General features: G+C 38.8%; 1 protein-coding gene across 1 annotated transcript in view; it reads right to left on the reverse strand.

The window, feature by feature from the left end:
- The window catches only part of DBT (dihydrolipoamide branched chain transacylase E2), a 42,324-nt gene extending 25,191 nt beyond the window's left edge, over positions 1–17,133 (reverse strand). The window contains exons 1-4 of the mRNA XM_065885446.1: positions 17,083–17,133; positions 8,679–8,802; positions 5,438–5,513; positions 3,652–3,833 (exon numbers count right to left, since the gene is read on the reverse strand). Coding sequence (XP_065741518.1) covers positions 3,652–3,833; positions 5,438–5,513; positions 8,679–8,802; positions 17,083–17,133 — 433 coding nt within the window. The remainder of the gene's footprint in view (positions 1–3,651; positions 3,834–5,437; positions 5,514–8,678; positions 8,803–17,082) is intronic.
- Positions 17,134–26,277: the final 9,144 nt, after the last annotated feature.

Below are 26,277 nucleotides of genomic sequence, written 5' to 3' on the forward strand. Positions count from 1 at the left end.
AATCAATGAATTTGGTAAGGTTGCAGGATACAAAATTAATGCACAGAAATCTCTTGCATTCCTATACACTAACAATGAAAGTTCAGAAACAGAAATTAAGGAAACAATCCCATTTACCATTGCAACAAAAAGAATAAAATACCTAGGGATAAACCTACCTAAGGAGGCAAAAGACCTGTACTCAGAAAACTGTAAAACACTGATGAAAGAAATCAAAGATGACATAAACAGATGGAGTGATATACCATGCTCCTGGATTGGAAGAATCAATATTGTGAAAATGACTATACTACCCAAAGCAATCTACAGGTTCAATGCAACCCCTATCAAATTACCAATGGCATTTTTTACAGAACTAGAACAAGAAATTTTACAATTTGTATGGAAATACAAAAGACCCCAAATAGCCAAAGCAATCTTGAGAAAGAAAAATGGAGCTGGAGGAATCAGGCTCCCCGACTTCAAACTACATTAAAAAGCTACAGTAATCAAGACAGCATAGTACTGGCACAAAAAGAGAAATACAGATCCATAGAACAGGATAGAAAGCCCAGAGATAAACCCACACACATATGGTCACCTTATCTTTGACAAAGGAGGCAAGAATATACAATGGAAAAAAGACAGCCTCTTCAATAAATAGTGCTGGAAAAACTGGACAGCTACATGTAAAAGAATGAAATTAGAATGCTCCCTAACGCCATACCCAAAAATAAACTCAAAATGGATTAAAGACCTAAAGGGTAGGATAGGGAGGGTGGAAGGGAGACGCAAGAGGGAGGAGATATGGGGATATATGTATATGTATAGCTGATTCACTTTGTTATAAAGCAGAAACTAACACACCCTTGTAAAGCAATTATACTCCAATAAAGATGTTAAAAATAAAATAAAATAAAATAAATAAATATAGGGCCAGACACTATAAAACTCTTAGAGGAAAACATAGGCAGAACACTCTACGACATAAACCACAGCAAGATCCTTTTTGACCCACCTCCTAGAGTAATGAAAATAAAAACAAAAATAAACAAACGGGACCAATTAAACTTAAAAGCTTTTGCACAGCAAAGGGAACCATAAACAAGATGAAAAGACAACCCTCCGAATGGGAGAAAATATTTGCAAAAGAAGCAACTGACAAAGGATTAATCTCCAAAATATACAAGCAGCTCATGCAGCTCAATAGGAAAAAAAACAAACCACCCAATCCAAAAATGGGCAGAAGACCTAAATAGACATTTCTCCAAGAAGATATACAGATGGTCAAGAAGCACATGAAAAGCTGCTCAACATCACTAATTATTAGAGAAATGTAAATCAAAACTACAATGAGGTATCACCTCACACCTGTCAGAATGGCCATCACCAAAAAGTCTACAAACAATAAATGCTGGAGAGGGTGTGGAGAAAAGAGAACCTTCTTGCACTGTTAGTGGGAATGTAAATTGATACAGCCACTATGGAGAACAGTATGGAGGTTCCTTAAAGAACTAAAAATAGAACTACCTTATGACCCAGCAATCCCACTACTGGGCATATACCCTGAGAAAACTATAATTCAAAATGAATCATGTACCCCAATGTTCATTGCAGCACTATTTACAATAGCCAGTACATGGAAGCAACCTAAATGAATGGATAAAGAAGATGTGGCACATATATACAATGGAATACTACTCAGCCATTAAAAGGAATGAAATTGAGTTATGTGTAGTGAGGTGGATGGACCTAGAGTCTGTCATACAGAGTGAAGTAAGTCATAAAGAGAAAAACAAATACCGTATTGTTAACGCATATATGTGGAATATAAAAAAGTGGTACTGGGGCTTCCCTGGTGGCGCAGTGGTTGAGAGTCCGCCTGCCGATGCAGGGAACAAAGGTTCGTGCCCCGGTCCGGGAAGATCCCACATGCCGCGGAGCGGCTGGGCCCGTGAGCCATGGCCGCTGAGCCTGCGCGTCCGGAGCCTGTGCTCCGCAACGGGAGAGGCCACAACGGTGAGAGGCCCGCGTACCGCAAAAAAAAAAAAAAAAAAAGTGGTACTGATGAACCTAGTGGCAGGGCAGGAATAAAGACACTGACATAGAAAACGGACTTGAGGACACAGGAAGAGAAGGGGAAGCTGGGACGAAGTGAGAGAGTGGCATGGACATATATACACTACCAAATGTAAAATGGATGGCTGGTGGGAAGCTGCTGCATAGCACAGGGAGATCAAGTGGATGCTTTGTGACGACCTAGAGGGATGGGATAGGGAGGGTGGGAGGGAAGGCTTAAGAGGGAGGGGATATGGGGACGTATGTATACATATAGCCGATTCACTTTGTTGTACAGCAGAGACTAACACAACATTGTAAGGCAATTATACTCCAGTGAAGGTGGGGAGAAAAAAAAAATACCAAAATGCTTATGTACATGTGCCTAGAAAAATGTCTGGAATGACATACATTAATGTGTTAAGGGTGGTGATTAATGAGTTGTAGGAATGTGTTTTCATTTTCTTATTTTTGTTTTTCTGCATTTTGTAACTTTCTACAATGCACGCATCCTGTTTTTATAATAATAGAAATTAAATAAATAATAGGAAGGCTTTAATAAGTTACCTTCCAGCTTTTGGAGGCAACATGTTATAGCTGAAAATATTCTCGACAAAGACTCCGGACATCCGAGTTCTAAATTTGGCTTTGTCACAGCCATTGGGCAAATTACCCAGTGATTCTTCATTCATTAAACTGGAATACCTCACAAATAAGAATAAATAAAATACTAAGTGTGAAACATTTTATAAACTATAAAGTGTGACTATGATATTAGTTATTATATTATTGTACAGACTGCAGGACTAAGAGTCAGCCAGCCACTCTAATTCAGACTCCTTCTAGACTTCCAAATTACACTACTGAAATGTCTATCTCAGCACTTCTAGATAGATCGTGGGCTTAGGGTTGCATCACAGACTCTGCTCCCCCTGCCCCCACATCAAAGCTTCCTAGATGACATAACCTTGGTGTATCACAACAATGCCAAAGGGAACTTCTGATGTAGAGAGCCAGCTATCTGCTACCATAGGGACAGCGCACTGTTTTAATTTTCCAGGAACCTTCTCATAACGAATTCCCTTTTGTCAGGACATCTACTGCTTATAAGTTCTACGGTTGCTGCTGCTTCTGAATGCTAGTTTGCTTCTCATTCTGATTTTCCTCCTTTTGTCTTCTACTTCTCTTTAAGAAATTTGGCTTTCATAACCATCACCAATGAGTGTGTTTCGGTTTTCATATCAGCGGCAAACAGAGCAATCCCATTATGTGAGATTTAATCTTTGCATATTCCAAGTTTTACTAGTGACCAGTGTTTAAAGCTTGAATCTTTAATTCCCAAGAGAGCTTGTTGCTTCTTTGAACACCAAGGTTTCCAGAAGGTAGGCCTCCAGATAAATGAAGTATTACTGTACATGTTTTTAACATGGTAACTGGTCAAAAGATAATCATGCATCACGGAGTACCTTTCCTATTTTCCTGATTTCAGCTTCTAAACCCCCAAATCAAATCCTGTAAGTTGTTAAAAGTAAACTCCACTTACAATTGGTACCCAATGACAAAATGACAGCAGTAATCAATTTGGCAAAATAGATGAACATATATATACAGTACCTTTTAAAGCTTCCGTTTCTATGTCTACTAATGGCTTTCCCACGTAGGCAATATCATCTAGATTATAATATAGTTTTTTAATGACTCCGTCGTAACGACTAGTGATAGTAACAGAAGCTTTATCACTTTGAACTTCACAGATGCTATCAAACTGAGACACTGTATCTCCTTCTTTTACATACCTAAAAGAAAAAGATGTAAGACACTTTTACATGAGCAATGATAATACAGATCATCTTAACAATATAAATGCTACACTGAATTAGATCAGTATCCATCGAGCCCAGCATTTGGTCCCAGATAGTATACCAAAGAATGTTTTAGAAGAGACTACAGTGGCTTCCAGAGGCTCTTTGATGCCTCTTCAAGAAATATAAAAAATTTCAAAGTAATTAAAAATTCATAGATCTATAATCAAAAATTTTAATTAATTTGTCAGGTTTTCTGCCTCAAATATGAAAAATGTATTTTAAAAGTGTTATTTCCTTTTATTGTCTTAGGCTTTATCAAATTTTAATAATGCCTATTATTTCTAGAATTAATTTTTTTTTTTTTTTTTTTTTTTTTTGCGGTACGCAGGCCTCTCACTGTTGCGGCCTCTCCCGTTGCGGAGTGCAACCTCCGGACGCGCAGGCTCAGCGGCCATGGCACACGGGCCCAGCCGCTCCGCGGCATGTGGGATCCTCCCGGACTGGGGCACGAATCTGTGTCCCCTGCATCGGCAGGCGGACTCTCAACCACTGTGCCACCAGGGAAACCCTAGAATTAAATTTTAAAAATTGATATCCTCAATATAATTCCTTTTTAATTTCATGAATTTTAGTTTGAGTTCTTAGTCTTTGTTTCTAAGATGGCTAATAAGTTTCAGATTCAGGTTCTTCTGACCTGAGGTCATTGCTCTTTCCTTGATCCCACAATGCAATAGATACAAAATCATAAAGTACATTTATGTTATTATAGTCCTCTTCTAACCTACAAAGCAATTATAATGAGAACTGCAGGGAAAGAATGTTCAGGTGGCTGAATCAGATTTTTGAAAGGATCTTTAACAGTATACAATTGTGGGAGAGAATCTACTGACTCACCTTAACTGTTACTTCTAGAAATCTTTGAAAATTATTTCAGTACCCAGAGGTGTTTCCTTTTTTTCCAGAAAGGGAAAGAAAGAAAAGGGATAGAAGGATGACTAAGTAAAGAGCTTTTTTTGTTTCAAAAAAAATTTTGAAACAAAAAATTGTTTCAAAAAATTTTTGTTTCAAGCCTTTTTTTTTAACCTTTCGAAAATTATTTTTTGATTCATGTCTTTTGGTTTAATATTGTAACCTTTTCTAAAAATATAGGCAAACTCTCAGGTAATGGTGAGTCAAATGTACTTGCATTCTTACTGAAGTCATTTTCGGTAGAGAGACCTTAGACTACATGATTATTTTAAAATAGTTTGGAAAAAAGCTCTAAGTTCATACATTAAATGCTTTTCAAAACACATGGTCATATCAACTTAATATCTTTTAGAGGCAAATTTCTCTTTTTTAGCTGAAGTGAGGGGTGGGTAGTGAAAAAAAATTTTAAATGAGGAAAAAATAATCCTTAATAAATTACATTGAATAAAATGCCATACTGTAGGATGAATTGTGCCACCAGCATATTGGCAACACAAACTAGATTACCTTATTGCTTTAAAAAAATCATTATATGTTACAGAAAGAGATGTCTCAATTTAAATAGATTTCTACTTATTTTTACTCAAATTATTTTTATACTTAAAAAAACTTTCAGAATAACTTACCATTCTTTAACAGTTACTTCTCTAATCCCTTCACCAATGTCTGAGAGTTTGAACTGAACAATCTGTCCCTGTAGAGCTTCGAAGACAAATGAGAAATGATCTCATTAAATATGTAATGTATTGCTAATAGACAGATGCTTTGACATCTAAAATTAGAAAATATTCTCAAGCAGAGGCAGAAATTACTCCATTTTTATAGATTTTAAAAAGCATTTTATAATGTTTATAATCTCTTCATTATTCATAACTATCCAAGATTTATATAAATTATTCAGTGACACAGACCTATTGATATTGCCACTGAACTGACATTTTCCTATTTCCAAAATAGTGTTCTTTTACAAGGGTATAGGAGGCCCTTCCAACAAATGAGATTTTGCAATAATAGCAATGAACAGAAAATAGAACAAGATATTAGACAAAGGGAGGTTCAGCTGGATCTCCTTGTTTCATGTTATGAAACTATAATAAACATCAATGGCTTGCTCTTAAATCTCTTTTGACTTCATACAACTCTTCTCGTTCCCAGTGTCTAAAAATCAGGCAGATCCATACCTAGAAGGCTTGGAAAATTCTTATTCGCTCAAATGATGTTCTACCAATTTCTTAAATTTTAGTCTTCTATTTTCTCTTAGCATTTTTTTACTCCTTTTCAAATTTCTACACCCTCTTTATAACACTTAGATGCCAATGATAATTTATGGTAATTATTCCCAAGACAGAAAGTATATATGGATCCTCTCACTTTTCCAAATTAACAAATGGCTCCGAAGTGACTGAAGAGCGCTCCTCTATCTTTAAACTACTATTAATCAAAATTGCTTATAAAATATACAACAAGCTGATTAAGGTAGGAAATTTTTCTTTAATAAATATGAGATTAGTAGTTAAGAAATACGAAATACACTTTTGATATGGAGGTCTTAAGCACGTTTCCTCTCTAGTAAGTGGGGCCTCTCACAGCCTGCTGCTCAGAGTATAAACTGGAACCTTTCTGAAAAATAATTTGGCATTAAGAATCAAAAACCTTAAAAAAAAAAGAAAAAGTCTGTTTCTTTGACTCCGTAGGTAAGTTTACTTTTAAGATTTTTTTTTCCTTGAAGAAATACAGAGGTACACGAAGATTTCTGCTCAGGAAGAGTTATCATAGAGTTATAATAAAGAATTGGAAACCAACTGAAGTAATCAAAAATGGCAAGTAAGTACACCATGGCACCTCTATACAGAGCAATATTATGCAAGGAACAGCATGTGAAAGGGCATGGGAATATGATACTATGCAGCATGGTTAGGGAATGACAAACACTTCCGTACAGCTGAGGATAGGCTACGTGGCAAGAAATAAGCCCAGATTTAAGGCTTTGTGCCATGATGAGGTGAGGTGTTTGGAACATATCCTAGAGGTAATTAGGAACCAGTGGTAAATAATTATGGTCATTAATTCTTTGCAGCTGTTCCCATTAGAGGTACAGTTTATCTTACCACTAGTTAAATCTACACTGGCCTATGACTTGTTTTGACCAATAGAGTACAGCAGAAGTAAAGTTGTAGGTTCTGGATGGAGCGCAAGCCTCACAGGACCTCGCAGCCTCCACTTTCTCCCTCTTGGAATGTGCCTTGAGATCCCCATGTAAGGAAGCTGTTCTAGTCTACTGGAGGATGAGAGACACCACATGGAGGAGAAATCAGATGCCCCAGCTAAAAACCAGCACCAACTGTCAGACACATGTGTAAGACCATCTTGGACCTTCTGACCCAGATGACCTTGTAGCTGAATCCAGTCACATTAGTGAGCCCAGGTGAAACCAGCAGAGGAGCCACCTGACCAACTCACCCCCAGCATCCTGAGGAACAATAAATCATTGTTCCTTTAAGCCACTAAGTTGTGGGGAAGGTTATTATTCAGCAATAATTGGCTGATAGGAGTCCCATCTACAATTTCAGACCTATAACTTTATATCTAAAATTTTAGAGAAAAATATCTCTGGCAGGAGTGTGATGGAAAGGACTGGGGGAGGGGTGGCAGAGAAAGCAGTTAGGAGGCTATTGTAGGTAAGAAACTGAAGTATAGAACTTAATATATTTACATATTTTCAAAGCTATCTGAAAAGGCGAAGACAGATTTAAGAAACATTTAAGATGTAATATTACCATATCTTGGTAATCAACATGATGTGAGACAAGTATCGAGATGGCTTCAGGTTTCTAGCCTAACTGTTTACTGAGTTAGGGAAGAATTGGAAGAGGATGTATCCCAAGTATGTAGAACAGTGCCTTGGGATTTGCTCTCACAAGAATACAAAGTTGGATACTATGTTACTCCCATTTTCCAAATGATGAAACAGAAATTAAGTAACTTGGGTAAGGTTACACAGCTAATAACCCAAAGCTCCTTAAGTGTTTAGAGACTAGGGTAGGAAGTTGGAGTTTCTGCTTGAATGGCCTCTATTTTCTCTGAGAAGTAAAGAGAAAAGATCAACTTTTGAAAATAGAAATCTTTTTTTTTTTTTTAATGGTGAAGATAAGGTTTACATATCTTAGGGTGATGCGGAAGAAGACATATACAAGGCATGGAAGGACTAATTGATCTCAGGGGTTGGATCCGCCTGGAATTCCGTTATTTTTCATCAGTAGCACAGACTAAGGCACTATGTATCTGTCAAAAGCTTAACGTTGTAACGGAAGTCTAGGGTTCTTTACCAGGGTTCTAAATAGAACATCAGGGGAAAAAAATGTTTTAGTGCCTTTGCCAAATCTAATATTTAAGTCTCAAGTTCTTTGCAAGGTAGAAAAAGTTGGGGGAAAGGTAATTAAGTGGTAAAAGCCAGAGAACTTTGTATTTACACAAGCACCTCATCACACTATCTTAACATGACAGATTAAGTGCCTCATCCAAAAAACAGTAATACAGTGAGTACAAGGATACAATCTACTAAGTCAACAATTTAATCTAAGTCATATCAATGCTGACTGTTGCACTTAGGTAAGTCATATGATAAAGAACAGAGGACCCAAGAGAACCCAGTCCCAGCATTATGAAGACACAAGTATTAAGGGAAAGTATGTGAAAGGGGAGTGGGTGCAAAAAAAAAGAAAAGAAAATGAGAATTGGATAGATGTGGGGAGAGCAAGGAGGGCCAGGCTAGAAGTAAAAGGTCAACTTTTTTACTTTGATAAGTCTTCAGTTACTGAATAAATATAAAACACTATGCTGTACAGGCTATTCTGAGATTATACTTACCAGCAGTTGTTTTCAGCAGCTGATGTGGATGATTATACTTGAATGAAGGATAACCAAAGAAAGACACATAGTTTGGTTTCAAAACATGAATATTACCACATGTTTGAAAGTAGCGGACACAAATCTAGAGATGGGAAAACAAAACAGTAAAAGGTTTTATAAATGATCTTAATGGCGTATCTCTAAGTATATACTGAATTTCAAGTCTATCCTAAAAGTAGAACAATCATTATCACGATATAAACAATATGAAATTAGGCTGAAATCAGAACACTTGGCATCAGTGACAAGTTTCTGGTTAAGAAAACAAAGGAATTCAAACCCTAGCACACAGAATATTTTCTTGTTCTTTTGTTTATTTATTTATTTTGGCCATGCCACGAGGCATGAGGTATTTCCCCAACCAGGGATTGAACCTGTGCCCCCTGCAGTGGAAGCAGGGAGTCCTAACCACTGGATCGCCAGGGAATTCCCTTGTTTAGTAAAATTATATCCTGATTTGTCCACATGCTTATGATCCTTGCCTAAAATTCCCTACGGAAGTAAAAAAGTTTTAACAATGTTTTCTATATAAACACAACAGCCTGTAGGTGTATTTGAGTCATTAAAGGCTTCCTGAAATACAACAACTAAAGAATTCAAAAGTGACTGCTAGCAGGCTTCCCTGGTGGTGCAGTGGTTAAGAATCCACCCGCCAATGCAGGGGACACGGGTCTGGGAAGATCCCACATGCGGCGGAGCAACTAAGCCTGTGTGCCACACTACTGAAGCCCATGCTCTAGAGCCCACAAGCCACAACTACTGAAGCCCGCGTGCCTACAGCCTGTGCTCCGCAACAAGAGAAGCCACCGCAATGAGAAGCCCATGCACCACAATGAAGAGTAGACCCCGCTCGCCGTGAAAGCCTGAGTGCAGCAACGAAGACCCAACGCAGCCAAAAATAAATAAATAAATAATCACTTCTTTATTCTTAAAAAAAAGTGACTCCTTTAGCATCTAAAGACACTGAAAAACACACATAGTATTGTCCTCAAAGGTTTTCTTATCATAATTTATAGATGAGTCTTTAGATTTAACTATTGATATTTTATATAAAATCCTAATATAATAAAATACAATGTTACAGAAATAAGACTGAATGTATTTCATTTGATATATCAAAACCTAAGTGTGTGAAAGGTACAATATTTTATTTTGAAAGTTAACATTTCAATGTTATTAATACCTGATAAACTACATCACACTTTTTTTAAAAAAAATTATACAATTTTTAAAGGTTACAGTCCATTTACAGTTCTTACAAAATTTTGGCTATATTCCCCATGTTGTACAATACAACCTTGAGCCTATCTTACACCCATAAGTTTGTATCTCCCACACCGTCACCCCTATATTGCCCTCCCTCCTACTGGAAACCACTAGCTTGTTCTTTATATCTGTGAGTCTGCTTTTTTGTTCTATTCACTAGTTTGTTGTATTTTTTAGATTTCACACATAAGTGATTACATACAGTACTTTTCTTTCTCTGACTTACTTCACTTAGCATAATGCGTTTCAAGTCCATTCATGTTGCTGCAAATGGCAAAATTTCATTCTTTTTTATGACTGAAGAGTATTCCATTACATACATATAGATACATAAATATATGTATGTATATCACATCTTCTTGATCCATTCATCTGTTGATGGGCACTTACGTTGCTTCCATATCTTGGTAATTGTAAATAATGCTGCTATGAACATTATGGTGCATATATCTTTTCAAATTAGTGTTTTGTTTTTTTTGGATATGTACCCAGGAGCAGCATTGCTGGGTCATATGGTAGTTCTATTTTTAGTTTTTTGGAGAAACCTCCATACTGTTTTCCACAGTGGCTGCACCAATTTAATTTTCCACCAACAGTATACAAGGGTTCCCTTTTCTCCACAACCTTGCCAACGTTTGTTATTGGTGTTCTTTTTGATGATAGCCATTTTGACAGGTTTGAGGTGATATCTCATTGTGGTTTTAGTTTGCATTTGCCTGATGATAAGTGGTGTTGAGCACCTTTCATGTGCCTGTTGGCCATCTGCATTTCTTCTTTGAAAAAATGTCTATTCAATTCTGCCCATTTTTTAATGAGTTGTATGATTTGCCTTTATCAAATTTATCAAAGGGAGCAGTGGAAGGAGCTCAAGGACCAAACTGTTGATGACTGTAAATGTCAAATTAAGGAGTCTGAACTCATACATTATGGGTTATTGAAGAAAAGGGATAAATCGTCCAACAAACGAAAGTCCAGGACCAGATGGCTTCACAGGTGAATTCTATCAAACATTTAGAGAAGAGCTAACACTGATCCTTCTCAAACTCTTCCAAAAAATTGCAGAGGAAGGAACACTCCCAAACTCATTCTATGAGATCACTATTACCCTGATACCAAAACCAGACAAAGATACTACAAAAAAACAAAATTACAGACCAATATCACTGATGAAGATATAGGCAAAAATCCTCAACAAAATACTGGCAAACAGAATCCAACGACACATTAAAAGGATCATACACCATGATCAAGTGGGATTTATCCCAGGGATGCAAGGATTCTTCAATATACTCAAATCAATCATTGTGATACACCATATTAACAAATTGAAGATTAAAACCATATGATCATCTCAATAGATGTAGAAAAAGCTTTCGACAAAATTCAACACCAATTTATGATAAAAACTCTCCAGAAAGTGGGTATACAGGGAACCTACCTCAACATAATAAAGGCCATATATGACAAACCCATAGCAAACATCATTCTCAATGGTGAAAAACTGAAAGTATTTCCTCTAAGAAAAGGAACAAGACAAGGATGTCCACTCTCACCACTATTATTCAACAAAGCTTTGGAAGTCCTAGCCACGGCAATCAGAGAAGAAAAAGAAATAAAAGGAATACAAATTGGAAAAGAAGAAGTAAAACTGTCACTGTTTGCAGATGACATGATACTATACATAAAGAATCCTAAAGATGCCACCAGAAAACTACTAGAGCTAATCAATGAATTTGGTAAAGCAGCAGGATACAAAATTAATGCAAAGAAATCTCTTGCATTCCTATACACTAATGATGAAAAATCTGAAAGAGAAATTAAGGAAACACTCCCACTTACCACTGCAACAAAAATAATAAAATACCTAGGAATAAACCTGCCTAGGGAGACAAAAGACCTGTATGCAGAAAACTATAAGACACTGATGAAAGAAATTAAAGATGATACCAACAGACAGAGAGATATACCACGTTCTTGGATTGCAAGAATCAATATTGTGAAAATGACTATACTACCCAAAGCAATCTACGGATTCAATGCAATCCCTATCAAATTACCAATGGCATTTTTTACAGAACTAGAACAAAAAATCTTAAAATTTCTATGGAGACACAAAAGACCCCGAATAGCCAAAGCAGTCTTGAGGGATAAAAATGGAGCTGGAGGAATCAGACTCCCTGACTTCAGACTATACTACAAAGCTACAGTCATCAAGACAATATGCTACTGGCACAAAAACAGAAACATAGATCAATGGAACAAGATAGAAAGCCCAGAGATAAACCCACACACATACGGTCATCTTATCTTTGATAAAGGTAGCAAGAATATACAGTGGAGAAAAGACAGCATCTTCAATAAGTGGTGCTGGGGAAACTGGACAGCTACATGTAAAAGAATGAAATTAGAACACTCCCTAACACCATACACAAAAATAAACTCAAAATGGATTTGAGACCTTAATGTAAGACCGGACACTATAAAACTCTTAAAGGAAAACAAAGGAAGAGCACTCTGACATAAATCACAGCAAGATCTTTTTGGATCCACCTCCTAGAGTAATGGAAATAAAAACAAAAATAAACAAATGGGACCTAATGAAACTTAAAAGCTTTTGCACAGCAAAGGAAACCATAAACAAGACAAAAAGACAACCTTCAGAATGGGAGAAAATATTTGCCAATGAACCAACAGACAAAGGATTAATCTCCAAAATATATAAATAGCTCATACAGCTCAATATTAAAAAAATAAACAACCCAATCCAAAAATGGGCAGAAGACCTAAATAGACATTTCTCCAAAGAAGACATACAGATGGCCAAGAAGCACATGAAAAGCTGTTCAACACCACTAATTATTAGAGAAATGCAAATCAAAACTACAATGAGGTATCACCTCACACCAGTTAGAATGGGCACCATCAGAAAATCTACAAACAACAAATGCTGGAGAGAGTGTGGAGAAAACGGAACCCTATTGCACTGTTGGCAGGAATGTAAATTGATACAGCCACTATGGAGAACAGTATAGAAGTTCCTTAAAAAAGTAAAAATAGAATTACCATATGATCCAGCAATCCCACTACTGGGTATATACCCAGAGAAAACCATAATTCAACAAGACACATGCACCTCAATGTTCATTGCAGCACTATTTACAATAGCCAGGTCATGGAAGCAAACTAAGTGCCCAAAGATAAAGAAGTGTGGTACATATATACGATGGAATATTACTCAGCCATAAAAAGGAACGAAATTGGGACATTTGTTGAGACGTGGCTGGATCTAGAGATTGTCATACAGAGTGAAGTAAGTCAGAAAGAGAAAAACAAATATTGTATATTAACGCATATATGTGGAACGTAGAAAAATGGTACAGATGAACCAGTTTGCAGGGCAGAAATTGAGACACAGATGTAGCGAACAACCGTATGGACACCAAGGGGGGAAAGCAGCGGGGCGGTGGAGATGGTGGTGGGATGAATTGGGAGATTGGGATTGACATGTATACACTGATGTGTATAAAATGGATGACTAATAAGAACCTGCTGTATAAAAAAATTAATTAAATGAAAGCATAAAAAAAAGAAATTTATCTAGGGGTGTGGGTGTGTTAGATTATAACAGGTAAAGCTTGGAGAGAAAGGACAAAGTTAAGGAACAATTATTGTATTTGAGGCATGAAATGACAGGCTCCTGGCTGAGAAGATTTAAAGTAGAAAAAGAAAGCAAGCAACATAAGGGCAATAGGCATTATGTGATAAATAGCGATTGAGTGGCTATTAAGAGAAAGCTAAAACACATTAGTGAAGGTGCCGACTAAAGGTATAAAAAGGAAAACAGAAGGATAAAAATGGAAGGGAGGGGCTTTGCTTGTGGCACGGTGGTTAAGAATCTACACAGGTTCGAGCCCTGGTGCGGGAAGATCCCACATGCTGCAGAGCAACTAAGCCCGAGCGCCACAACTACTGAGCCTGTGCTCTAGAGCCTGTGAGCCACAACTACTAAGCCCACGTGCCTCGAGCCCGTGCTCCGCAACAAGAGAAGCCACCACAATGAGAAGCCTGCGCACCACAACTAAAGAGTAGCCCCCACTCTCCGCAACTAGAGAAAGCCCACGCACAGCAATGAAGACCCCACGCAGCCAAAAATAAATAGATAAATAAATTTATTTTAAAAAAATGGAAGGGAGAAGGAGAAAAAAATAATTTTTCAAGTATGAAAGACATTGTCTTCTACAAACAACACACAAAAAAATACAAAGTAATGAAAAGGTGGTTTAGCAGATTCACATAATAAGGAAATAAATTAGTAATAATTCAGCAGGCAGTTGTTGAGCATACCTAAAGACAGGATTGTTCTGTGCTCGAGAATTCAAAGCTAAATAAGATGTAGAATACAGTCTCTGAATTCAAATTGCTTACACTTTACTGCAGAAAGACAGACAAAATAGAAAAATTCAAGATAATACGGTAAGTTAATCAAGAATCAAATGCATGATTCCGTAGGGGAGTATAAACACAACATAATAAGGCTTTCTTAATAATTTACTATAGGTGATAAGACCTCTTGTTGCTTATGATTTTTTATAACATATGGAAAAAATAGACTTTTTTTTTTACTGAGTCGTTCAACAAATGTTTATTGAGTACCTACTATGTGCCAGGCATTTAGGATTAGAGAACAAAATTGATGTGATTCCTTCCCTTATGGAAGGTATAGTCCATACTGTGAAAGATAAAAGCAAGTAAACAGGTGATTACAACAGTGTTATAATGGGGGGGATAGTGTTAAGAAAACACAAAGGAGGGAACCTATCTGGAGAAAGTGAAGTAAGACCTAAGGATGAGTAGGAGTCACCCAGGGGGTGAGATGTGTTGCAGAAAAGTCTATAGGGGAGTAAGGCAAGAGTCTTTAAAGCAGAGGAAATAGATGTGCAAAGGTCTGGAGTCAAGAGAGAGAAAACAGCCTGCGTTCAATTAACTGAAATTGTTCAATATACTTCTAGTGTAGTTTAGTGTGAGCTAAGGTTGAAGTGTCAGAGTGGGGACTGGGTAGTTAGGTTTTAGCAAGGAATGAAGCTGGAGAGTTTGGAAGGATCCAGATCATATATTGCTTCATAGTCATTTGAATTCTGAACATTTTGCTGAGAGCAGTTTTAAGCAAGGAAATGACATTCTCAAATTTGTGTCCTACTTTATAAGATCACTCTGGCTACACTATGGAGAATGGGTTAGAGAGGCACAAGATTAGAGGCAGAAAGTCCAACTTAGAAGGTCTAGGATATTTGCAGCTGGAGACAGCTTGGAGAAAAATGACTAGATTTTTGAGATTTACAGGCTAGAATCAAGAGAAACAGGTTTGAGGGTTTAGTTCCAGAGCCTAGAGTCTGATGTTCCTCGGAGACATTATAACAGTCACTGTGAGGTGGCTAAAGGCTAGTCCTTCCAAGCTCCCCTGTGCTAGCAGTGGCCATGTAACACAGTTCTAGCCAGTGAGTCTGGATGGTACCACCACTTCCTCCTTACTGCCCTGAATACAAAGTTGTGGCAGCCCTCTTGTGACCCTGAGGGAAAGGCCAAAGGAATTGCTAAAATGACAACCCTGATAATGATGAGGGTTAATCAATCCCAGCTGCCATCTAACTTTCAGATGCTTTGTATACACAGATACTTGATTTCCTACTTATTGGTTGGGTTTACTATTTACAGCTGAAAAACACCTAAACTACATGCAATTTGAAGATTTCCAGGACAGTGAGATATATGGGTCTGCAGTAAAGCTGGCTGGAAGACTGGGGAACTTCAGGAATCAGCATATAAATGGCAACTAAATTTGAAGAAGTGGATGAGGTAATCCTGGAAGCGCAAGAAGCACACAGAGGGGCAAAGCCAGAACCCTTAAAAACACCAATATTTAAAAGTTAGGCAAGGAAAGAGGAGGAGGTTGGGATAAAGGGTTCAAAGATGTAGGCAAAAGAATACCAGGAAGCTGGTGTCGTAGAAGCCAAGCATGGAGAGCTTTCCAAAGAAGGGAGGCCAATACCCACTAAGGTGCTGCTGAGAAGAGCTTTCTTCTCTTGGTTACCTCCTACTTAGCTTTCACAAGTCTCAAATTATACAGTATCCTCTGGGAACTCTCTGACCCCCCAAGATCCCTCCTATGTGTCTCTGTAGCTCTAGGCACTTGTTCCATCTTCTCATGCTGTGCTGTAATTGCTTGTCTTGTCTATCTCTGCCTTTCTTCCCCGTGCCACACCACAAGGCTGTAATTAAACCCTGAGGGGGCAGAAATCAGTGTGTCTTATTCATATTTGCACCCCCAATTCCTAGCACAGTACCTGGTACATAGCCGGCTCTTGGAAGGTTTTGTAAGATCAGGGGCCCAACACTGTAGGAAAATTCTGAAGAGGGGACCCAGGAAGAAAAACGCTATGCAAATAGGATGAAACACTATGATTATTGGGATGTTAATCATTTGGTGCTAGAAGACTGTGTGAAAGGGGAGAAATGAAGGAAAAATGGTGGTGGGTCTTAGCTCTGGTGATTTAAAAGGTTTGAAAGATACTGGTGCAAATGTAGGAGATAGGTTTAAACCCAAAGAACAAAGCTCGAGCCTCTCAGCTGCTTGGAGGCAAGGACCTATGGTGTTACGCTTTCCTTGCCCAGTCTCTTTCTCTATACTGTAAATTCCTTGAGGGCAGGGGTCGTATTATCAGTGTCTGAAACTAAGGGGTGCTCAATAAATGTTTACTGAATATAGTATACCTGTTTCCCCAGTGCCTACCACAATGCCCGGCACCCGGATGGTGCTCATTGAAAGGCTACTGAACGAAAGGATAGCTGGGCTTCGGGTGCAGATGAAGCGGGAGGGCGACCGAGTCACGACATAAGTGCGCCCAGGTAAGGAGAGAGAGTGGGTTTCCAGACAGGTTGAGCGCCACCTTCGCTGCCCTTCGTTTTGCATATATCCCTCCACCTCTCCATCACGCGAGCCCTGTACGCGAAGCACTAGGAGGACAAAGTAACACACCTCTCCCGGGTGACTCCGAACAAATCACTCCTTCCCGACCTCATATCTGCCCAACCTGCTTACCAGACGCCCGGCAGTCCGGCTCCAGGTCCTCAGCACACACGCTGCAGCCATCTTACTCCGGAAATGACAATTGCTCTGAGGTTGGAGGAGTTGCCTGCGCGGGGGACCTATTGGGAGCCGGGAAACGAGCCTTCCCCTGAGGCCTGAGCGGCCAATGGAGAGCGAAGGAACGAGCCTCCCACCCAACAGCCAGTCAGGGAGCGGGGCGGGGCTGAGATAACCGTTGGGGTGGGGTGGGGAAGCCCTGCGGAGTGGGAGAAGAGACAAGTGGGGAGGAGGGCTGCCCAAATTTAGTTTCAGGGACAAAGTTGGGTAAGGCACAGCTGTGTAAGTACATGTGCGCCAACGATCATATTTTCAGTGCAAGTAATGGGGGAGATGGAGTATGTTAAGGAAACGAAGGGCACTCACCTGGAGAAATTTACGTTGAAGTAAGGTCTGAGGGGTAAGAGAAAGCAAAAACAAAAACAAAAACCTTCCTTCAGCTTGTATTGTAACTGCTTGATTACAGAAAATGGAACATTTCTATACTTTGTAGCAAGGATCTGTACCGCTAGTTGAGTCAAGTCTATACTGGAATACTTTCCAATGACGGGCATTTCTTACTCGCATTGTGTTCTTGGTTACCGAAACTGGCCTTTCGATTTTTTATTTTTTTCATGGAAGATAAACAAGGTTCCCATAATGTCTAAGACAAATGTCATCGCCACTATCTTTCCTTTTTAGGGAATCTGTCAGATGTAGCTGCCCAGCATATGCAAGAATGTCAGACATACTACCTGTATTTATTTGCCTCTTGGAGAAATGTCAAATTGAGGTCAGTGGAACTGGTAGAGAAAAGATCAGAGCTCTAATGGTCAATCCTCCTCACAGCAACTAAGAAACCAATTTCTAGAAATGTCCACGATGATATTTATCTGTTCTTCCTCTTATAAGGGAATGAAAATCTGTACAGATGTCTAAAGAATTACAGAGAACAAAACCGGAACAAAGACAAAATCATAAATTCTAAACACTGAAGATTAGTGGCCGTAAAACAAAATCTCAGGTACTTCACAAATTCACTGTCACACTTTTTATTTTGCTTTATTTGCCTTTCAGTGTATTTCACACACACACACACACACACACACACACACACACACACAAATGTAAGCAATAGATTTAAATCATAACCTTTATAAGAAAACCTGGGATAGTCAAAGAACTTTGATTTTTTTTAACTTTCCCACTAACAAAACATTTTATAGGCACAAATAATATATTTCATGATACTACATGCATGTGTTTGTATAAAAAGATTAAGTAGCTGTGCCTTTGAATTGAATTATTTTTCTTCCCAGAGCCCCTATACTACCTTCTTCCTCTTAACTTTCCCTTTGACTCTACCTTCTCTTAAGGAAATGTCTAATTTACTTCTTTTCTTTTATACTCTTTACCTCAACATGATTACTGCTTCCAAATTCAGTATGGTATGTTTCCTTATCCTTCCTTCCAACATCAAGAGATATGCCACATATTCACTAGTTAATCCTTTCACTTGAGCTCGAAAGAACCAAATAACCCATTTCTTCTCTTTTAAAAAATTTAATTGAGGGAATTCCCTGGTGGTCTAGTGGTTAGGATTCTGAGCTTCCACTGCAGGGGGCCTGGGTTTGATCTCTGGTGGGGGAACTAAGATCCCACAAGCTGCGCCGGTGCGGCCAAATAATAATAATAATAATAATTGAATGATTGATTGTCACCTGGAAATTCTACTCTTAGGTATCTACCCAAGAGAAATAAAAACATATGTCCACATAAAGACTAGTACAAGTATGTTCTTAACAGCCTTATTTATATTAGCCAAAACCTAGAAACAGCCCAAATGTCCTCCATACGTAAATGAATAAACAAACTGTGGTGTATTCATATAATGGAATATTATTCATCACTAGCAATGACTAAAGTAATGATACATGCTTTAACACGAATGAACCTCAAAAATATTATGCTAAGTAAAAGGAGCCAGATCCAGAAGGTCACATATTGCCTGATTCCATTTGTATGGAATGTCCAGAGAAGGCAAATCTGTAGAGACAGAAAGCAGATTAGTGGTTGCCTAGCACTGGGGGTGAGAATGGAGAATGACTGCAAAGGGGCAAGAGAAAGATTTTTGTGAACAATACGGAGATTTTTAATATATTTACAAAGTTGTAAAACCATTACCACCATCTAATTCCAGAACATTTTCATCACCTCCCGAAAGAAACCCCATGCCCATTAGCAATCAATTCCCATTCTGGAACTCCCTCCCACCCCTGAGTCCCTGATACTACTCATCTGCTTTCTGACTCTATAAATTTACCTGTTCTGGACATTTCATATAAAAGGAATCATACAATATGTGGCTTTTATGACTAGCTAATGTTCTCAGGGTTCATCTATTTTACACATGTATCGGTGCTTTACTCCTTTTTATGGCCGAATAATATTTCATTTTGCAGATATAAATATTTTTGTTTATCCACTCATCAGTCAATAGATATTTGGGTTGTTTCCACTTTTGGGCTATTGTGAATGCTGCTATGAATATTAATGTGCAAGTTTTTGTGTAGATATGTGTTTTATTTTTCTTGGGTGTATACCTAAGAGTTGAATTGCTGGGTTGCACGATAACCCTATGTTTAATTCTTTGAGGAACTGCCAGAATGTTTTCAAAGGTGGCTGCACCATTTCACATTCTCACTAGCAGTGTATGAAGGTCCTGGTTCCTTCACATCCTCATCAACTCTTGTTATTGTCTGTCTTTTTCATTATAACCATGCGAGTGGATATAAAGTGATACTGAAACGGAGCAGGACCCTACGGTCCTTGCCCCCCGCCCCCCCATATCCTCAACCTGCCTTTTGTCTGTGGAAACACTTTAGCCAAAGAATAAGTTTAATCAGAGAAGTGAGAAAATGCAGAAACAAAGGGAAACAGTCAAAGGAGACCAAATAATAATAGTTTAATCATTAAGCATAGTCAAGGACCTTTATTTCCTCCTTAAGGGCTATAGATAATATTCTGGGCCATATCCTGTGAGCTGTTTTGCAGCTACTGAAGCCCCCACCAGGTGAAGGAGGATGACTACATGATGACCAAACTGAAGCCATGACATAAGCTTCCACAGTTCTGAGAACTGGCCTCAAAGAAATGGGAACAAACCCTGGAACTAAAGATGAATCAGTAACCTTGAAACAACCAAGATGATGCTGATCAGACCACCACATTACTTATTTCAAGATGACTGTCAGAGCTGACCATGCTGTTCTGCTCCCTCCCTCTGCCTATACAGCCCTGAAACTCCCCTTTAAAAGCCCCTGTCCCCTGAGCAACAATCAGGAGCTGGTTCTCTTGCAGGAGTCCACCCCCCACCCCCACTCCCAGTTGCCGGCCTCCGAAATAAAGCAAACTTTCCTTTCCTACCAACACTTGCCTCTCGAGAATTGAGAGAATTGTCTTTGAATTGTCTTTCAAGTGGTGTTCAGTAATATTTCATTGTGATTTTGATTTGCGTTTCCCTAATGACGAATGATGCTGAACATCTTTTCATGTGCTTATTGGCCATTTGTATATCTTCTTTGGAGAAGTGTCTATTCAAATCCTTTGCCCATTTAAAAATTGGGTTGTCTTTTTATTTTGGCATTGTAATAGTTCTTTATATATTCTAGATACTAGACTCATCAGATATATGACTTACAAATATTTTCTCCCATTCTTTTTTTTTTTTTTTTTTGGCGGTACGCGGGCCTCTCACTGTTGTGGCCTCTCCCGTTGCAGAGCACAGGCTCCGGACGCGCAGGCTCAGCGGCCATGGCTCACGGGCCTAGCTGCTCCGCGGCATGTGGAATCTTCCTGGACTGGGGCACGAACCCGTGTCCCCTGCATCAGCAGGTGGACTCTCAACCACTGCGCCACCAGGGAAGCCATCTCCCATTCTTTAGTTTGTCTTTTCACTTTCCTGATAGAAACCTTTGAAGTACAAAAGTTTTTTTATTTTAATTAAATTGAAGTCCAATTTATTTTTAAAAAATTGTGCTTCGGGTGTCATAGCTCAGAAACCATCAACTAATCCAAGGTTATGAAGAGTTACATCTATATCGTCTTCTAAACGTTTTATAGTTTTAGCTCTTATATTTAGGGCTTTGACCCATTTTGAGTTAATTTTTAAAATATTATGGGAGATATTTAAGTCTTTAAATCATCTTGAAATGGTTTTTGTGTATGGTGTGAAATACAAATCCAATTTCATTTTTTCTTACAGTTAACCTGTTGTTTCCACACCATAAACTGAAGAGTTCTTCTTTTCCCACTGGTCTGCCATTTCATCTGTCAAAGAAATCAGTTTAAGGGCTCTAAGTAATCTATTTATCACTGTACCAATCTCACATTATCTTAATTAGTGTAGAGAAATAACTGAGGACATGGAAAGGAGACTTGACCCATGAGCCCCCCCCCCCCCCCCCCCCCCCCCCCCCCCCCCCCGGCAAACCGGGGGCGTGCGAATAAGCCAGAACTGCAAACAGTCCTGGATGCTTTGGCCGCTGATCCATGAAATGTCCTCGGTATAATCAGAATAATGGGAACACAAGGAAATGTCCTTGTGCTGCTTTTGAGCTCAAGGACGAAGCACGGCATGTCTTCAAGAAAGCCCACTGTTGCTTGTATAATCAATGAAAGCATATGTAGCTGCTTTGGCATTTCTGGAATGTTAAGAAAACAAATCTTAAGGTGTAAACATAGATAATGCTTAAATAAAAGTCACCACAGCAGGATGAGACGGCGCTGTATTGCCTGAGCGAGCAGCAGCCCTCTACTGTTGTGTTTCTGCACAATTCATCTCGTGTGATGAGCTTACTTTCAGCCCTGTCATAAGAAACTACAACATTTGGCGCCCGAACAGGGACCTGAAGGTAAGTCTCGAGGTCACGCGGGACCGAAGGGGATTTTTGTACGCTAAAGAGTAAAGCGAAACCTTCGGGAAGAGTAGAGTCATGGGGAATTCTCCCTCAGTGGAATGTCACTACATTAGACTCCTGAAACAGTTATTACGGAGTTCTGGAGTGAAAGTGAAACAAGAATCTTTTGATGAATTGTTTGCGGAGATTCGTAAACATTGTTACTGGTTTCAACCTACTGGTCATAACCAGTTGAATTTAAAAGTTTGGAAACAGGTTATGCGAGCATTAAGAAGAGCTCATCAGGGCTTCCCTGGTGGCGCAGTGGTTGAGAGCCCGCCTACCAATGCAGGGGACGTGGGTTCGAGCCCTGGTCCAGGAAGATCCCACATGCCGCGGAGCAGCTAAGCCCGTGCGCCACAGCTACTGAGCCTGTGCTCTAGAGCCCGTGAGCCGCAACTACTGAGCCCGAGTGCTACAGTTACTGAGGCCCGCGTGTCTAGAGCCCGTGCTCCGCAACAGGAGCAGCCACTGCAGTGAGAGGCCCACGCAACGCAAAGAAGAGTAGCTCCCACTCGCCGTAACTAGAGAGAGCCCACGAGCAGCAACAAAGACCCAACTCAGCCAAAAATAAATAAATAAAATAAATAAATTAAAAAAAAAAAAAAAAAAAAGAAGAGCTCATCAGTATGGAGACCCTATATCTGTCCGTGTGTGGTCTCTCTGTAATCTAATTTCTCTTGCCCTGGAATCATTACAATCTGAGACTGAAAGTGAAAATGGGGCGCGCCCTCAGCGTCCGAATTCTGCTCCCGATCACTCTGCTACTTTTCGTACTCTGTCCCGTGAATCTCCTATAGAGGACCTTCCTCCGCCTCCTCCTCTTATGTCTGAGACAGGAGAGGATTTTTCGGGCTCCAGTGATGAAAGGGCTTTTTCTGATGATGATAAAGGTCGGGAGCAAGCTAGTAAACAAAATGAGATGCCACTTTCTCAACAGAATGAGATTTCTGATATACTTTCAAAGTTGAAAAATTTGATGGCTAAATGGGAAGAAAATAAAAACAATGCTACCACCCCTTCATATCAGGAGCCATGTCCTACTATTCCTTCGGCTCCTCCTTTAGAATTAGCAGCTTATCCTGTTGGAGCCTCTCGTCAGTTTTGATTTCCTCTAAAACCTGAATGTAATAAACTTTTATTGGAAGAAGAGATGAATAAGGAAGAAAAGCAATATTCTGAACCATTTTTTGCTTTCCCTATTGTTAGACAAGCTATGCCTGCTAATGATCAATTCCCGAATGGATATATGAATGTGGAGTATAACCCTCATGATTTAAAAATTTTAAAAATGCTAAAAGAAGCCATTAATGCATATGGGATGCATTCTAATTATGTTCAAGGACTTTTGGCTGGGTATGCTTCCAAAAACATATTAATTCCTCAGGATTGGGAGGCACTTGCCAGGACTGCTCTTGAACCTGGACAATATATGCAGTTTAAGACTTGGTGGAAAGAAGAAGCTGAAAACATGGCAAGGACTAATGTGGCCCGTAATCCTCCAGGGCCACTTTTAGATGAATTAATAGGAGCAGGCTCATTTAGTAATGTACAAGCTCAAGCTCAATTTGACGATTTACGAATCATTCAAATATGTATGTGTTGTTTGCGAGCATGGCTACGAGTGGAACCCCCTGGAAAAACAGCACAATCTTTTACTAAGTTAATGCAAGGGCCTGGTGAGCCTTACACAGATTTCTTGTCTAGATTGCGTGCAGCCATTCAAAGAGCTGTAGCACAAATAGACGTGCAAGGTTTATTATTACAATCCTTGGCCTTTGAGAATGCAAATCCTGAATGCCAGAAGGCATTGCAGCCTTTACGAGCTGTAAACGCTCCACTTGAAGAGTATATAAAAGCTTGCCATGATATTGGATCTCCTACTTATCATGCCAATTTACTTGCAGCTGCCATAACTGGAGGGTTGAAAGATAATTGTACTAAATGTTACAATTGTGGAAAGTATGGACATATGAGGCGAGATTGTCGAAAAGGGCAAGGCCAAATATCAAAACAGGTTAAGAATGAACAGCCACCTGGTATGTCGCCAGTGTGGTAAAGGACAACACTGGACTAATGAATGCCGTTCCAAAAGGGATAAGTTAGGAAATCTTTTGGCTCCACGAGATAATGTCTCGGGAAACGGGAAGCCAGGTCCAACCCGGGGCCGCAACAACAATACGGGAAAAGCGACGGTAAATTCTCAACAGTATCCTGTAAGCGATGGCAGCTTTCATCAGACACTACAGGACAATCTCAACATCGGCTCTTAGTTACTGATCTCATGCGTGCTACCAGCGGCAGTGCTGCCGTTGACTCAATTGCTCCTCAAGATTGTATCCTTACGCCAGCAGGAGGAGTTCACAAATTAGATACAGGAGTTTATGGGCCTATACCTGCAGGAACCGTGGGACTATTATTAGGACGAAGTAGTTTGACTCTGCAGGGTGTAACAGTTCATACTGGAGTTATTGATGAGGATTATAATGGAGAAATTTCTATTATGATTTCTGTTACAAAACCTATAGAATTTAATAAAGGACAAAGAATTGCTCAATTGTTACTGTTACCATATATAAAACAAGCAGCCGCCCCGGTAAAGCGTACTGGGGGGTTCGGCAGCACGGGAAAAAATGTTTTTTGGCAATCCTTTATCGATGATCAACGTCCCCAATTAACGATTACCTTTAATAATAATGTGAAATTTATGGGGGGCCTTGTTGATACGGGAGCCGATGTGTCTATAATAAAACAGTCTGAATGGCCTTCACTTTAGCTTCATAGAAATTCTGGGTTTTGAGAGGACAAGTACCCTTCACCTCATTCTTTTTAAATTATTCTTGCACTTTTGTTCTTTCATATAAATTTTAGAATTGTCTTGTCAGGCTCCTTAAAAAAGTCCTGTGGGCATTTGATTGGAATTTTATTGAAACTATATTTTCAATAATATATCTAAAGATTCTTTGAGGTTTTCTTTTTTTAACTTTTTATTTTATATTGGAGTACATTTGATTAACAATGTTGTGTTAGTTGCAGGTGTATAACAAAGTGATTCAGTTATACACATACATGTATCTATTCTTTTTCAAATTCTTTTCCCAGTTAGGTTGTTACAGAATATTGAGCAGAGTTCTCTGTGCTATACAGTAGGTCCTTACTGGTTATCTATTTTAAATATAGCTGTGTGTACATATCAATCCCAAACTCCCTAACTATCCCCCCCACCATAAGTTCATTCTCTAAGTCTGTGAGTCTGTTTCTGTTCTGTAAATTTGTATCATTTTTTAAAGATTCCGCATATAAGCAATATCATATGATATTTCTCTGTCTGACTTACTTCACTCAGTATGACAATCTCTAGGTCCATCCATGTTGCTGCAAATGGCATTATTTCTATGTAGGTGATCATATCACCTGTGAATAATGACGGTGTTGTTTTTGTCTGTCCAGTCTTGTGTCTTTCATCTCTTTCTTGTAAAATCTGACTAGACTTCCATCATCTGTTGAAAAGAAGCCATAACTGTGGGTATTACTATCTTGTTTTGATTTTAAAAGGTCTCTTATGTTTTACCATTATTTACTGTTATTAAGAATGAACTTTGCTGTAGAGTTTTCCAGATGTCCTTAATCAAGGGAGTTTACATTTATTCCTAGGTTCATTTGCTTTTGTTTTATCATAAATAGATCTTGATTTTTTTTCAAATGCTTTTTCTTCATCTATTAATGGGATCTTAGGTTTTTGATATAACATCATAACATTTTTCTAACGTTAGAATGATATTCAGTCACAATTTGGTCATACTGTATAGTATTTCATAAACGTTGTTGGATTTATTTGTTAATATTTTGATTGATCCTGGTGCATCTGAATTTATAAAATTTATAAATTTTTCTTTTCCATGTCATCTTTGTCTGCTTTTGTATCAGAGATTGGGTAAAGTATATGCATTCCCAGGCTTTCTCTGTTACAAAAGTGGTGGAATGTTGGGATTAGGAGACAATTGTGTTCACATCAGAGCACCACGGTTCATATCACAGTATGCTAGTTAACTGTACGGCCTTGTAGCAAATTGTTTAACACATGCAGCTGTAAATCAGAGTAAAAACTGTAAGTACTTGAGCAGGTTGTAAATGCATGCAGTGGCTAAGTGCTCAATAAATGTTGACTATTTTTTTATGATTTATCATATTCTAATTGGTGCTCCCTCTTTAC

The sequence above is a fragment of the Phocoena phocoena genome, chromosome 1 (assembly GCF_963924675.1).
Source record: "Phocoena phocoena chromosome 1, mPhoPho1.1, whole genome shotgun sequence".
NCBI lineage: Eukaryota > Metazoa > Chordata > Mammalia > Artiodactyla > Phocoenidae > Phocoena > Phocoena phocoena.